The 17,268-nt window shown below is 37.3% G+C and overlaps 1 protein-coding gene across 1 annotated transcript in view; it reads left to right on the forward strand.

The window, feature by feature from the left end:
- Positions 1-17,268, forward strand: part of LOC127624925 (gamma-aminobutyric acid receptor subunit alpha-2-like) — a 288,461-nt gene that overhangs the window by 234,133 nt on the left and 37,060 nt on the right. Inside the window, exon 9 of the mRNA XM_052099853.1 lies at positions 9,179-9,384. Coding sequence (XP_051955813.1) covers positions 9,179-9,384 — 206 coding nt within the window. The remainder of the gene's footprint in view (positions 1-9,178; positions 9,385-17,268) is intronic.

Consider the following 17,268-nt stretch of genomic DNA (forward strand, 5'->3'; position numbering starts at 1 on the left):
TAACTGCTGCCCATAGATTTGACAGTAAATATAAATGCCTTATAAAAAATGTAAGAAAAGTTCCAAAAGAAAATTTACAACCTGATGCCGTAGAAGAACCCTTTTAAAATGTCTATAATGTCATAAGAGAACTCATTTAGGTTCCAATGATTTCAAATGAGAACCCTTTTAGGTTCCAATGACTTCACAAGAGAACCCTTTTAGGCTCCAAAGATTTCATAAGTGAACCTATTTAGGTTCAATTATTTCATAGAACAAACATTTTAGATTTTAATTATTTCATAGGAGAATCCTTCAAGGTTCCAGTGATGTCATAAGATAACCTTTTAGGTTCCAAATATTTCATAGGAGAACTATTTTATATTCTTATTTTTTCACAGGAGAACCCTTTTAGGTTCCTATGTTGTCATAGGAGAACACTTTTAGGATAAATTGATGTCATAGGGGAACTATTTTATGCTCCATTATCAAAAGATGTCATAATAGAACCTATTTAGGTTCCAGTTATTTCATAGAAGAACCTTTTCAGGCTTCAGTTATTTCATAGGAGAACCCTTTTAGTTTTTAATAATTTCACAGGAGAACCCTTTTAGGTTCAAATTATATCATAGGTGAACATAATTATGTTCAAATGATTTAGTAGGAGAACCCTTTAAGGTTCCAGTGATGTCATATGAGAAACTTTTTAGGTTCCAATTATTTAATAGGAGAACAATTTTAGGTTCTGATTATTTCAAAAGGTGAATCTTTTTAGGTTCTGATTATTTAATAGGATAACCATTTAAGGTTTCAATGAGGTCACAGAACAGTCAAAACTCGACCCACAGGCTGCATGCAGCCCTTGAGCCAGCTTTTGTGGCCCACTTTATGATTTCTTCATCAAAAATATATTTATCAATAGTCTATTTGTGTATGAATTGTGAGGTATTTATTTTCAGGAGTATTACAGAATTTCTCTGTATTGCTGATTCACAGCACAGTTAGAGAGGGAAATAAACTGCAAAGGGATGCAATAAATTAAATTAGCAACAAGAATATATGAGCAGAGCTGAGGTTACATGAAAGCGGCGGTCAGTCTGTGCTCTCATTCATAGAAACAGAATGTTTGCATACGTCTTTCACTCAAACATGTACGCTCACTTGAGTGTCAGTCCAGTTTTAAAAGCTCGAAGATATATGCTCATCATGCTAGCAGTCATAACCAGAAAAAGTAATAGTTTATCCTGCAATAATGGTATTGAGGCTTCATGCAAATACTAATTAGTGATTATGTTACTTCACCACAAAATGCTAAAGAGGTTTAACAAATCTTTATGACTTGTCTCTGGAGCAATTTTGGGTTAAAAGTGGATATATATCTCTCTTGTTTTTGTAACGCATATGGTGTATGTGATGTTGAACAGTCGTGGTGATTATTGGTTGACTGTGTCTTTGATGGTTACAAATGATCATTTCTGTTTTCTATAGTGCGATGAATGTGGAAGAAAGAGGCTCTTTAAAAAAATTAAACTTAAACCATTAGAAATATTTGGTGTTACACCCCTAATTCATAGGCTAAATATAAAGTATAAAAAGTTACTATAAAACACACAGTGATACAGAGATCAATGGTTCTTGATAAGAACAGGGTTCTGCAACCTTTATTTTAAAAGTATCCTACTTTTTCCTTGTCTTTGTTAAAATAATTTAGTGAAGAAAACTCATCCGCTCTACTAAAAAGAAAAGGTGGGTCAGTGTTTCTTGGCTGCTGCATCATCTCACAAACAGCACTTTGAGATATTTAATCAATCTCTTATGCCCTGGATACCTGTCAGTTTCCAGGATCTCCTATGATGGCTCTGACCTGACATTTCACATAAGATCATTCTGTTTTGTCATTTTTTTCTCAACTCCACAGTGTAATATGTAATTTATAGTTTCAACACACTGAATACAATAGGCGTCTGTCTCTACAGAGACAATAGCGACTCATGTGACATTCTGTCTAATGTCCCCCATGCTTTTCACTCCATTTCCAGATGGAGATAAACTCTAATGAAAACTTTAATGAGAATCTTCTCTGCCATTCGATTTTTTACACTCTACAGCCCCTCATCAGCAATAGATTTCAATTTAATTGTAAGCCACTGACGTTTATGGGAGCAAACAACGCTCACTATTTTTTGAATAGCAGCCATTCTCAAAAACACCATGTATCACACAATATATAAAAATGTTATTTATGTAGCGCTCTTAAATAGTAAACTTCCAGGAGGGTCCTGCAGCAACCGAACAACTGCCATTGAGAAGAATGCTAACAGATATGTCTCTTTGGATATTATAGACCTCTTTGGTTTGCTTTACAGCATTGAGCCCCTTGGTATCGTTATGTCAGTGTCTTCCATCTGCGTTGTCTTCTCCAGCTGGTGACCAGATCACAGATTACACATCAAGTGAAATGATTGTGTACATCGGCACATTGTATTCCTTTTAAGATACAATGTCCTACATCAAATTGCATTAAGTATTGCTCTGCAAAGGTAGATCATTTTCTATCAGGAATTGAGAGTGTAATCATATTTTTTATTTTATTTTACCATCTCTGCTTCCCTGATCATTTTTATTCAAATTAACACACTCTCTACATCAGGGTTCTGTATTATCAAAAAATTTAATAATGATAGAAAATACAACTAAATAAAACAGGCTACGTGACTATGATTAATGCAAGAGTTAGATTTGTATAAAGGTGCGAGGGACATACAGTATTCTTCTCTCACTTGCTTTTGCTCGCTTGCCAATGATGCCGTGATCAGGAGACAGATAACTGAGAAGGTTTGCTCACAGACTTAGTAGCACTAAACAGTACAAGCATCCTCATAAATCGACACGAAATGGCTAAAAATTTCAAAGAAATAATATTGGGCGGAAATTCCCAATTTTTGCATGTAAAATGCTCTGATTGGGGGTTTGCATCTCTTGTTATCTGGCAACCCTAAGGGTGGGTTGCACCAACAAGGATTACACTTACATTTTTATTAAATCAAGGTTTACACTGTAAGATATTTGGTATGCGACATGTAGGAGGGAACCGTTAAATTGCCCTCATTCTCACACCATTATATGTAAGGATATTTGGTATGCTAAATTTAGAAGGTAATTTAGGGTCTCGAAATATGTGAGCTATGAATTAAATTAAACAGTCCTTTTTGTACATTATTAGGTAATGACATTTATAATGGAATGAGTCGCGTCGACAACCATTATAAATTAGATAAATGACAAATAAATAGAATATTTGTCTTAATAGATTCTCCACCATTAAAATTGTAATACAATGTTTTGTTATATCCGCTCAAAATTTCTACTGTATGGAATTAGCTTTAATACATGAATTATGATTAATTCACTTATTGGAGTGATATTTTTCTCATGGCTTATTGAAAATAATTTCACACATATTTAGGTACAACTTTGAAGCTAAATCTTTTAGAAACAGGGATGAAAATATTTATCAAAATATACCACAGTGATGTCGTCTTTGAACACAGACAAACTTTATTACTATTCTAAACATAAATCTAATTTAACACATATATACAAGAGACAGGTTGGTGAAAAGAGTGTCAGAATGTGAAATAAATGATCAGTAAGTGAGAATGAACTTTATGTTGACAATACCTTAAGAACCATTTATCCTTCATTGAGTCTACATCGATTTGCTATCGGATTACCCAAATTATTTAATTAATACACCAGCACGTTGAGCACAATATTGGAGATGTACTTGCTTGTCTTTGTGGTGTTTCCTTGCATTCTTTGTGTCGCTTGGTTCTTGGTGCTTGCTTCCGTCTATGTTTTGGACCTCTGTAAAATCTAAGTTATTGTCTGTATGAATGATGAGGTTGGCTTTGAAGCGAGGCCTTCACATGGGTGTGTGAACCATAGAGAGTGACGAGCTTTCTCAGGACGTCGAGTCCCGAGCTTCCTTGGACCTCATATGGGGAAGTGTCAGAGCGAAGTCTGAGCAGTCAACTGAGCAGGAGAGACGACCAAAGAGCATAGAGGAAGTGAAGAAAGTGAGAAGAGCAAAGAGAGAGACGACTGAAGAGTAGGGACCGAAGAGAGTGTGTTCTTCCTGTTTGGAAACATTTTAACTGAAATTTGCCGCATCCCCAAAGATGTCCTGCGCCAATCAGAAGTGACTTTTCAGAGTCACATGGTCAATTGGGCTGTCTTTTCCGACAGTTGATTTATGGTCCTTTGTTTCAAATTATTATAAATCTCCTGCTCAAAAATAGTGCATATTTAATCATGAACTTTTGTATCTTGAGAATGATACTAGAGACATGATATTCGTTGTCATCAGCTTTCTCTGCATACGCCAGCAAACGCTTACATTCTAAACATGACATTTTTTTCATGGATATTATACATGTAGTTAACAAAACATGAAAATCCCTGGTTACAAATCATATTGGTTAATTCCTTGGTTATACCACATGGATAAAACATTACACACATTTTAAAGAGGTACATCTGGCTATAATCATTAATTTGTCAATTATACAAGTTACCACAGTTCAAAGACAATTTCAGAATTACCTAGCAAGACTAGGTCTTGTATAAATTGTGGATTTAAATGCATTTTGTACATTTTAGAAGACTAAATCAGTAAAGTACTGTGAATTTGTGTAAAATGTTCCTGGAAAAGTCTGCTTTAACTCTGTGTGGAAGTCCTGATCCATGACCCTTTTGCTCTAAATTAGGTTGTTTATAGTGTCTTGGCCATTTTATTGTCCAAAGACAGGCGTTCAGTAAGAAGTTGAGGCTTGGTCCGTTACTTTATGATGCCGAAGAATTCCAGGATTAAACGGTTGAAAATCCTAGATTCAAATCATGTTGTTTCAATTCTTCTGCATGTATAATCCAACAACATGATATTTCTGTTGCAGCAAACTTTAAACCTTGTTTAAAAATAATCAAGGTTACATTTAAACCATCATTTTGATCCTGATTTAAATTTCACAGTTAAACTAGATAAACTTTAATCCTGATTTAAATCTCAGTTATGGATTAAATTTAAACTTGCAGCTGGGGTGGTTCTAAGAAATAATGGACCTACAATTAAACATAAATGAATAGATTAATGAACAGTGGACATACTCTTAGCACTCTGAGAGAGAACTTTAGCCTATTTTTATGTTTATTAGGGCCCAAAATCATGGGCCATCAGTGGCGATACATGCTTTCAAATCTGGGGTGCGATGGCTCATCTTGGTGGCCGCGGGATTGTAATTGCTTCCCTCCTCTCATACTCGCATTAGTCGGCTGCACGCTCTGTTAATTTCTGGTGCTAACGTGAGGGGAGGCGGTTGATCCAAACTTTTTCTTACTTACTTAAAGCCTTACTTTTTTCTTAAATTATCCTACCATACTTAAGGCTTGTGACATTGTACATGATGCTGATACATTTACTTAACCTGCTTGATTGGCCCAGTATAATGATCTACAGCTAGGTTCAGAATCCATCGTGGCAGACAAAATTTATTGCAGGATATGGTTTTAATCACAGGTTAACAGTTTAATCTCTAATTAAAACAAAATTTGGATCAACAAACCTTCGATTAGCTATAAACTATGCTTAATTAAGTCCTTATTGGTGCAACCCACCCTAAGCATGTTAAAAGCTTGTGATGGCGCGTTAGATCCCAATGCAAGATCATTGAAGTATCTTCTGAAACAACGTTTTCAAGATAAATGAGCCACGGTAGTTTGCCCATGCCTGGTCCAGAGTGACCACACTTTAATTTAAAAAAGTACCATTCCACAATAACAGACCGACATGCAACAAAGCGGTAGCTTTATAATGCATCTCTTATGGTCTGTATGGGTAGTACCAAACTATGTATACAATTAATGTATCTGAGTTATGTAATCAGATTACAACACATGAAATACTTTTAATCAGACTACATTACTTTTTAAAATACACAATCAGATTACAGTTACTTTTCATGGATTACATTATTACATGTTACATTACCTATCAGTCAATGGCAATTAATCAGTATGTATTGTACTGATTGTGCCCCTAAATTTGAAAAGAAATGTCTGAGCCAGAGACTGAAATACATTGAGTAATCCAACAAATCCGAAAAGTAATTGGTTTATATTACCTAAAAAGTGTAATCTCATAGATTACAATGCTGATTACAATTTGAATCCTTTAGTAATTTTAAAAATCGTATTCAGTACCAGATTGCATTTCAGACGTAGTCTACCCAACACTTGGTATTGATATATAGAAAGGCTTTGCTAACTTTAAGATGAGCTAACCAAGTGGCTGCCTGTGCATTTTAAGTCTAGGCCTTCAGTGCGATTTTTGCCATTAAGAAAACACTGTTATCATGATCAATAAGACACCCTATTCCTATGGACAATATAAATTATGTTGCTGCCAACTAATAATACCAACTGGCTTTTTAAAAACATGTTCACACACAAAAGCCAAAACCAAGGAGGTCTGATATCAGGGAAAAGCTATCTAACAAATTTGCGATTTAAATGTTGCTTGCAAAAAAATTGTTTGTAAGGGTACACGCTAACTTTTCAAAACTTGAACCAACACTGAACCGATGCTCCAGCCAGCCTAATTTACATGTAGAAAACTCCCGATGTCGTTATAACAATGCAAAAAGCACTTACCAATTTGCTTGAGAAAATCAGCCCTTCTTTCCTGTTTATATCTCAGGTTTTTAAATCCATAAGAATCTATTTATCAATGGTGATAGCAGCAATGACAGCCAGAGACTTTTTGACAGCCGACTCCTCAGCATCTCGCGCTTTTCGCTTTCAAATTATGTACATCACTTAAAGCGTGATTGTGTCACTCTAGGCCAACTAGAAGGCCTCTACAGGTTCTTATCCAAAAGACCACTCAATGACATAAACCATAACATGGGAATTAGAACGCTATTGTGCATGTCTGACCCTGAAGTATTTCCAGTAGCTGCATTTTTAAAACCCAGAACTGTCAAAAAAAAATTACTAGTGCGTACTTTTGAAGTCTAGCCAAAACAGAACAAATAAGATATGTGCAAAACTGAAAATAAACAATGAGGTGTCATTACCGGATCTTTTAAATAAGACTCTAAATCAACACATTTTCTCAAAAAACATCAAACTTTTACCTGAAGTGACTTATCCAGATGTGTTGTTGATACTGAGCACCTCTACGCGAAAGAGGCGATAAAAATGTATCGTGGTTTAGGTGCTCTCAATTATTTCCACACTGGTCGGGAATATTGGATTGCTCCTATTATAATCAGTGAAGCTGTTATTACTGCAAGCACCTGAATTCCAGCCAAAGTAAGGTTTTTCTTTTTAATAAAAAAAAAAACTTTCCTTGTGTGTCTCTTTCGTCTGCGGTAGCTTCTGTACTACTCCAGCTACTCTGAGATATTGGCAGCGCCATACTGCAGATATTTCTGTCTTTTGTGTGACAAATTGCTTATGTTCCTCACTTATAAACTGCTTTAGATAACAGCATCTGCTAAATGACTAAATGTAAATGACTTGCACAGCTTCATTAATTATAATGGAAGCGATCTATTTACTTTTAGAGTATGTAATTGATTGAATGAATGAATGAATGAATGTTAAATTTATATAGCGCTTTTTCTGATATTGAACAGGAGGTTCTCCTCAACCACCACCAGTGTGCAGCATCCACCTGGATGATGCAACGGCAGCCATAGTGCGACAGTACGCTCACTACACACCAGCTATTGGTGGAGAGGAGAGAGTAGAGTTAGAGCCAATTAGTGGATGAAGATTATTAGGAGGCCATGATTGAGATGGGTCAATGGGGGAATTTATTCAGGACACCAGGGTTACGCACCTACTCTTTACGAGAAGTGCTCTAGGATTTGGAATGACCATAGAGAATCAGGACCTCAGTTTAACGTCTCATCTGAAGGACAGTGCCTTTTTAGAGTATAGTGTCCCCATCACTATATTGGGGCATAAGGACCCAAACAGAGCGAGCACCCCCCGCTGGTCTCCCTAATACCTCTTCCAGCAGCAACCTTAGTTTTCCCCAGGAGGTCTCCCATCAAGGTACTGACCAGGTTAAACCCTGCTTAACTTTAGTGGGCAACCGGTCTTGAGCTACAGGTTGACATGGTTGCATAAATGGTGTTCACCTACTAGAGAAAAGATGTATGCTACTGTTGCTAGTACTCTACGAATCATGCTTAACGGCAGTAGTTCATGCATCCATTTTTGGTTGCTTTTTCAGAAATATAAACACTTTTACATTAGTTCTAGGCTTCTAGAGAACATTCAACCACCAAACAACATGATCCACATTTAATAATTACATTTTATGACAATTTTGTTAAAGTCACTATAAATTAAGTGCCCCCAGCAGTTGTTTTGATTGAGTTTGACAACTAGCAGGAACTGTTCAAGGAATAAAGACGTCACTTTCTTAAACCGACAAACAGTCCTTGAGTTTGACAACTAGCAGGAACTGTTCAAGGAACAAAGACGTCACTTCCTTAAACCGACAAACAGTCCTTGAAATAGTCTACCTGGTATATATATGGTATATATGTTGTAGCACTTCTAGTGTTCATTTCACCAGGAAACTGACACAATATGTACAACAAGCCATATAAAAATAATTTTTAAACAATATAGGTGTAATAACATGATTCTATGTGACCAGATTTAAAATAAAATGTAATCCTGTGTGACATTTTAGGTCTTCTATCTTTATAGTAGAATAATATGTTAAATGCTGCTGTTAATACCGTTTGAAACTAATTGAGATTTGTACATTCAAAATGTTTTTTTTTTTGCTTGATAAACACAGCACTGATTAATTAAAAAATTATTTAATCTGACAGTAATTTGTTTAAAAGACTCAACATAGATTTAACGTAATAAGCTACAATTTTCTAAGAGCTTGTAGTGTAGCTAACTACTTAGCTATAGTTGCTAGTTAGACTGTAGCTTAACTACTTCATGTAGCTTGTTGCATGGCAAGCTACAGTTTCAGCATTGCCTCCACAACACTGATGACATTGTTAGAATATTTCTCCACATGAGCCTTGATCCAGACTTCAAGAGCTCTTTTATGTAACCTTTATATGGGGATAGAAATTTACCTGTTTGCTGTTTCTGTTCTTAGGTGTCACTACTGTACTGACAATGACCACACTGAGTATCAGTGCTAGGAACTCACTTCCGAAGGTGGCCTACGCCACGGCAATGGACTGGTTTATGGCGGTCTGCTATGCCTTTGTCTTCTCTGCCCTCATTGAGTTTGCCACAGTCAACTACTTCACAAAACGCAGCTGGGCCTGGGATGGTCAGAAGGAGGCACAGGAGATGCGGGTAAGAAGTTTTAAGAACATTTAGTACAGCTGGGGAACATCTCTCCAAAATTGAAAATTCTGTCATCATATACTCCCACACAATTAATGTCTTGTTATTATAGTTGATTTAACGTCTACCCCATTGGCTTATGGACAAAAACACCTACATTTTTTAACACTACATTCTTGAAAAAAATCTTTGTTTGTGTTCCTCAAAATAAAGAATGTAATTTGAGTTTGAGACGGCATGAGTTTGAGTAAATGATGAGAGAATTATCATTTTGCAGTGAACTATCCTATGTGTCATACTCTATATAGGTACAGAAGACTTGGACTAGTTGTGTGGTACTTTTAAGGAGCTTGGCAGCTTTGAAATACTCCCAATCCCATTCCCCCTCTTCTGCCCTGTTATTTCCTACCACCCGTATTGAAAAAATGGCAAATATATACAATTAAAAAAATAAATAAGTTGTCACATTTTTTTTTTATTTGCCTTTCGCCAAATAATACACCGCTTTACAAAAGTTTGTGTTGCATACTTATCACGTTACACCCTAAAGATATTTTTACATACCGTAATTTCCGGACTATAAGCCGCAACTTTTTTCCCACGCTTTGAACCTCGCGGCTTATACAATGACGCGGCTAATATATAGATTTTTCCTGCTTTCAAATTTTATAAAAAAAATGTAAAAAAAAAAAGCATTCTGTGACGTGCTCAGTTTTTTGGCGCCGTGAAGCTTTCATTAGACCAATGAAATTGCCGAACGGGTTAAGGTCAAAACAACTTTTTTTGTTTACTGTTTAGATTAAATCGAGCGCGCTCAAACTTCCCATCATTCTGATTACGGTAGTAATTTTGTCACCCTCACCATGGCAAAGACATGGAGAAACGCATATGATGCTGCTTTCAAGTTGAAGGCGAGTGATCTGGCTGTTGGAAAAGGAAATAGAGCTGCTGCACGGGAGCTTGGTCTTAATGAGTCGATGATAAGACGTTGGAAACAGCAGCGTGAGGAATTGACTCAGTGCAAAAAGACAACTAAATAACTGAGGTTATTCAACTCCGACAAGGAGATGACTTCAGTGGTTTCAGTGCACAGGACGAGGAAGATAGTGACCAATGACTTTCTTGGTAGGCTACTGTTTACTGCAAATGTTTTATTACAAGCCGTGTGTGGCAGCGGGGGCGTGGTCAAGCGCCCGTCCGGGAGAGAAAGGCTGTAAGGGCGCTTACACCTGCGCTTAAATTATGTCTAACACCGGTGTCTAATTTCCAGTGCCCTGCTTCACGTGTCCTTCTTGGGAAAACTGTCACACGGGCACCAGTGTGACAGTTTTCAGCAGGGCACTTGACGTTCCAGGTAAGGCTTTTAATGGCCACAGCAATGTTTACAATCAATTTTATAAAGTTTCTCAATTCTTCTATGCGCCAACACTAGACTGACGTGTGTCACTCTCTCAGCTCTGTGGCTGCTGCCTTTTATGCCGCTCTCCCCATGCTTACTGAAATTAGACACCGGTGTTAGACATAATTTAGCTCAAGTGTAAGCGCCCTTACCGCTTTTCTCTCGGACGGGCGCTTGACCACGCCCGCTGCACCGTTTCGTTAAAGCCTATTTATTTGTGTTACAAGCCGTGTTTCGTTAAAGCCTGAGTAAAGTTCATTTGTTTCAATGTACCGGTAGGCACCTGCGGCTTATAGACAGGTGCGGCTTATTTATGTTCAAAATAATATTTAATTTAAAAATCAGTGGGTGCGGCTTATATTCAGGTGCGCTCAATAGTCCGGAAATTACGGTATTTCTGCTAAAATCACAAACCCAAAAGTAACAGCTTATTACTTAAACATAAAACAATGGCAAAGAAAGTCAATTGTATGGTATACATTTTTGGATCCTGCTCAAAGACTCATGTTACAACTCTGCTTACAAAACAATTTTTTTTTATAAGCCTTTTATTTATCAAAGTTTCCAAAGAATATCTCCAAACCATAATTAATGTGTTTTTATTGAACATTCAAACAGAATAACTGAAAACTATGAATGCAAAAATAAAAAAAATATAAAAATACTTATTCCATCACTCCAAAAATGTGCATTGAGTGCCTTCTTGTGCACAGTCTATGGATTTGCGCTGTGGTTCTATTATTGACACCCACACTGAACATGCAACATATGGAATGCCCAAATATGGAATCTGACACTCTCTTTAGATCCAATGAGAAGGATCTGACACTTCTATGACATGAAGTGTCTTGTTACAGTGAGATGCTCCCGGAGTACACCGTTGCTATAGAGATCACCATTAACACTATCCACGATAGCTCTCAGGACACTCTTTGACTAATATCTCTGGATTTACACAATATATGACATTGAGTGAGGGCTTGTTTTATTCACGATCATCTGTAAGTTGTGATATGTTGTTTTGTTTACTATGTGTATTCTTCATGAAGTAATAAACCAAAATATTACGGAAAGGCTGTTTATCTTTTTTGTTTTTGATAAATACATTTCACACGCTAATACTCACTGTAGTTTGATCTATGAATGAAACAGATTTGATTGTTATATTCTAATCAAGACCTTTCCAAAGATATATAACAATTGGCTATGTGGTCTTTTTTTTTACCATCATTTTTTATATGATTGTTGTGATCACAAATTTGCGAATTCTACTAATTTATCAGCAAATTTAAGATCGGTAATTTGGAAATGGTCAGATCAGCCATATTCATTGTAAAGACAAGAGTCTAAGCTTTAAAATGACACCTATTTTGTGCAGATCAAACAAGTGGTTGTTGAGAAAAACCATATAATGTATTTTTCCCTTTGATCAGCACCCCCTAGATGGCCCGGTACATGGTTGCTCCGAGTTTTAGAGGTTTACAAACTTTAATCAACTTTTAGTGTTTTCTCTGTAATGTGATCAATCACAATTTAATTCTGCAGTATAGATTTTTTTACAGAGTTAATTCACAGAAAGCAATAAATATTCAGCTTATAAATCCCAAACTAATGTGAGCTTTCTTGTTAGCAAGCTTGTCACCATTGTAATTTTTTACTGAGTTTGTTCCAATACGTCTGATGCTGCCAGCACACTCTCACACACTCTCTCTCTCTCTCTCTCTCTCTCTCTCTCTCTCTCTCTCTCTCTCTTTCCACTGCCTTTGCTTACTCTTGATTATTGCTACCCTCTGTCCTGGCCCTGATATCCTCTGAAAAATGAAATGCTCAGAACTAATGAATGGGAATTGCTGCGGAAAAAGGAGAGCGAGATGCAGTATTGCTCACAGAATGAGGAAATATTGTACCTGGGAACCAGTAATATAAATTCCTGTTTCGTCCTCCTGTTGTAACTCATGTGTAATCTGTTGAGAAGCACTTTACTTATTCATTAATTGTTCAGTAGAATGTAAATTTCAGTTCTCTGCAGAAAGTTTGGAGAGCTGCAAAGTTTCTCAAAATGCAGAGAGTACAATGCAAAACCGATAACATGGATATACCAAGACAATTGAAGTACAAGCTGGCTGTGAAATGATGTACTATTGAAAAAATACTCTAAAGTGGCAATTTATGTTTGGACAGAAACGTTTTCCAACTTATTTAAATTTAGGTAAAATCTCTAATTTGTCAGAAACATGGTCTGGTAGATATTGCACAGAGCAGAGTTTGACCAGAGTTTCTGCTAAGTATTTTTGGTGCTGGCCAACGTGACAGGAAATGATACATTTTGCTGTACAATTTGGAAAAAAATCTGGTCATTGAATTTCTGTGTTTATTTTGTGATGTAACAAGATGGATATTGCATAATGATGCAAAATAATAACGACACAATCACACAATGAAAACGTTTGTTCATTATAGCTGCCTTTCTATTCCATAAAATGTTCAACGAGGGCAAAATATAAAAATAAATAAATAAACTTCAATTTGCCAGTTATCTTTTTGTTCACAAAGAAATATTAAAATAACAAATCATTAGGTTGTGTCATTTCTCACCTTGGCTAATTTCCTTTGTTCATTATTTTTATTTCGTTGCATAAAAGCATTTTGCTGCCAAAGTGAAGTTAAATGTGTCCAGTGTTTCGATACAACTTGAGATTCACATAAGCCTTCGCAAACATTTTTGGACTCAAGATGGTGCCGAGTATGGCTGCTGCGTTGCGAGCTCTGACACAACACCAGTGGTGGACAGTAACGAAGTAAATGTAATTCGTTACTGTACTTAAGTAGCTTTTTTGCGTATCTGAACTTTACTGAAGTATTTACATTTGGGGAGACTTTTACTTTAACTCCACTACATTTCAAAGTCAAATATCTTACTTTTTACTCTACTACATTTTCAAAATCAGTTGTTCCTTTTTATTTATGAGTGGATAAAAACGTAACTGGTCAAACGAGCCACCAATCACAGTACAGCGCGCGCGCTTTGTTTTGAACTTGCCTTGGCGGCATCTACTAAGCGCAAACCAGGGGTGCGTTTCCCAAAAGCATCGTTAGCCAACTATGGTCGCAAGTTCCGTCGTTATCATCATAGTTCAACGAGTCGTTGCAACGAACATTCGCAAACAGCATCGCAGAGTTGTGTGGTTGGAACGACAGCTCTCGACCAGTGGTTAGAAGCAGAGTTTCTTGTTATTATAACATGTGGGCTTAATAAATTATTATCTTGAGCCAAATAAGCAAGATGACATTCAGTACAATCAGTATCTTTTATTTAGAAGACATACAAATGTCCTTTATGTCTTTTAGTTTGTCAATAGATTTAAAGCACCGTTTTTGAAGAGTGCGCATGTGTGAACGTGCTCTAGTGCGTAAGAACGAGCCTATGATTGAATCTGGAAATAAAGCAAATAACTGAGAAAAATATGAGATAGTCCTCAGATGACATGTCCGTAATTTATAGCAAAACATCTAGCATTAATTCGATCGCAAACAGATTCATTAAAAGTAGTTTTTACTCCACCACATGTGTGACATCATTAACCAACGTGGTTGAACAACCAATTTGCGACAATACGGTTTCGGGAAACAGTCGTGACTAGAAAGTTGATTTCTTCAACAGTGCATCGTACTACGGTAGTGGAGCAGCAAGTTACGTCGTTGTACGGGAAACGCACCCCAGAGCCGTTAAATATGAGAGTTGCGAACATAGACTGTTGCGACAGTGATCTCGCCGCCGCGCGGTCACGTGATTCGTGTAGCTCTCAATAGTTCCAAACAAATTGCGTTGCCAATGATTTTAAGCGGGGCAGAGAGCAGCAGCTATTATTGCAGCAATTATCGGTAAATATTGACACATAATGTACATTGCTTATTATGTTGACACTAAAATGACTTGCATATAATAGCATTTTTTTTCTGGGGAGTAGCAGAAACACTGCATTAATACGTTTTTGTGTTTAATTTTGAGGGAAATTGGCTGCTCCCATAACATAGAATATATATATATATATATATATATATATATATATATATATATATATATATATATATATATATATATATATTCTATGTATGTGTATGTGTACGTGTGTGTGTGTATATATATATATGTGTGTGTGTGTGTGTGTGTATATATATATATATATTTAATGCCGTTGTGCAGGTTTATGTGAATGTATCATAACATTAGGATGTTAATAATTATGAATTATGATAATTATAAAAATATATACAGTAAATACTGTAAATGTATTATACCTTATAGGAACAGTCCCTTCCCTCCAAAATTAAACACACAAAAAATGTATTCAATTCAAATATATATATATATATATATATATATATATATATATATATATATATACATCTGACTAATTAATGTAATTTTATTAATAGATTGGTGTGCCAAGAGTGACATTAGACTTCATGTAGACTGAGTTAAGCAAGAGTCTTGTGACAAATTATAATAGGACATTATGGCCATAAAAAATCATAGTACTTGGATACTTAAGTAAATTTGAAGGCAAATACTTTTGTACTTTTACTCAAGTGAATGTTTAAAGGCAGCACTTCTACTTTTACTTGAGTAATATTTTACCTTGAGTATCTTTACTTTAACTCAAGTACATGCACAACACTGCAGTTTATTGTTTGTTTCCTTTACAGTTTTTTTGTTTTTTTATCTTGGATGTTGTCTGTCTTATTGTATATGACAGAAAAACGCTTTTGAACATTGGTTCTGCAATTACACACAGAAAACTGGACTTACTTCCTCAATACCGACCCGCTGTTTACAAACACGACAGCGGAGCCCATTTTCTGGGTTGCCCAGCCACGGAAACGCAGAAGGAAAAGGGGATCTGCCTAACGTTATCTACCTTACGGAAACGTGGATGTCTGCGGAGATTCCAGACTCGGCCATCGAACCCACAGGGTTCTCCGTGCACCTAGTGGACAGAGCGAAAGACCTCTCAGGTAAAAGCAGAGGTGGTGGTGTATGTTTTATGATCAACAAATCATGGTGTGATCAGAGGAATGTAAATTTTTCTGGTCTCCTGATCTGGAATATCTCATGCTTCTGTGTTGACTATTCTGGCTACCGAGGGAATTCACAACGGTCATTATCACTGCTGTGTACATCCCCCCACAAGCCGACACAGACCGGGCACTCAAGGAACTGTATGGGAGCATAAGTGAGCAGGAAACCGCGCACCCTGAGGCCGGGTTCATTGTTACCGGGGACTTTAACAAAGCCAATTTTAAAATAATCGCACCAAAATACCACCAACACGAGACAGCTTCAACACACGAGGGGACCGGGTTTTGGACCATTGCTATTCTCCTTTCCGAGAAGGCTACAAATCCCTCCCCCGCCCACCATTTGGCAAATCAGACCACTCTTCTGTACAGCTTCTGCCCACTTAACTGAAACAGAAACAGGAAGCACCCACCCTCAGAACGATCCAATGCTGGTCGGACCAATCAGACTGTTTTGATCACACGGACTGGGAGATGTTCCGGTCCGCCTCTGATTACGACATCAAGGTTTACGCTGATAGAGTAACGTGTTTTATCAGGAAGTGCATAGAGGATGTTGTTCTGACCAAAACAATACGGATCTACCCCAACCAGAGACCATGGGTTAACGGCAATGTTTGTGCGGCACTTATTGCGCAGACCTCCGCTTTTAATTCCGGGAATGCGGAGGAGCATAAACAAGACAGTTATGCCCTTCAAAGAGCATCCAAACGACAGTACAGGCACAAAATTGAAGGAACAGTTCAACACCACCGACTCTAGAAGTATGTGGCAGGGAATAACATTATCACGGACTACAAAGGCAATACTCCGTCATGAACACTGCTGCCTCTCTCCCGGATGAGCTTAATACATTTTATGCTCGTTTCAAGGACAATAACACCGCCCTCATGGAGAGAGCACTCGTGGCCGACGCTACAGAGGTTGGTTCACTCTCCGTCTCTGTTGCGGATGTAACCCAGTCCTTCCAACAGGTGAACATCCATAAAGCTGTGGATCCAGACACCATTCCGGGCCACGTCATCAGAGCGTGCACGAACCAACTGGCTGGTGTTTTTATGGCCATTTTCAACCTGTCCCTCTCCCTGTCTGTAGTCCCCACATGCTTCAAAACGTCCACCATTGTGCCTGTACAAAGGCAATCAAAAATCACTTGTTTAAATGACTGGAGTCCTGTTGCTCTGACCCCCTTCATCAGCAAATGCTTTGAGAGGCTAATCAGAGATCACATCTGCTCTGTGCTGCCCACCTCTCTGGACCCATTGCAGTTTGCCTACCACAACAACCGCTCCACTGATGATGTCATTGCATCTACAATACACACTGCTCTCTCCCACCTGGAAAAAAGGAACACATATGTGAGAATGCTGTTTGTAGACTACAGCTCAGCATTCAACACCATAGTGCCCTCCAAG

The sequence above is a fragment of the Xyrauchen texanus genome, chromosome 31 (assembly GCF_025860055.1).
Source record: "Xyrauchen texanus isolate HMW12.3.18 chromosome 31, RBS_HiC_50CHRs, whole genome shotgun sequence".
Lineage (NCBI taxonomy): Eukaryota > Metazoa > Chordata > Actinopteri > Cypriniformes > Catostomidae > Xyrauchen > Xyrauchen texanus.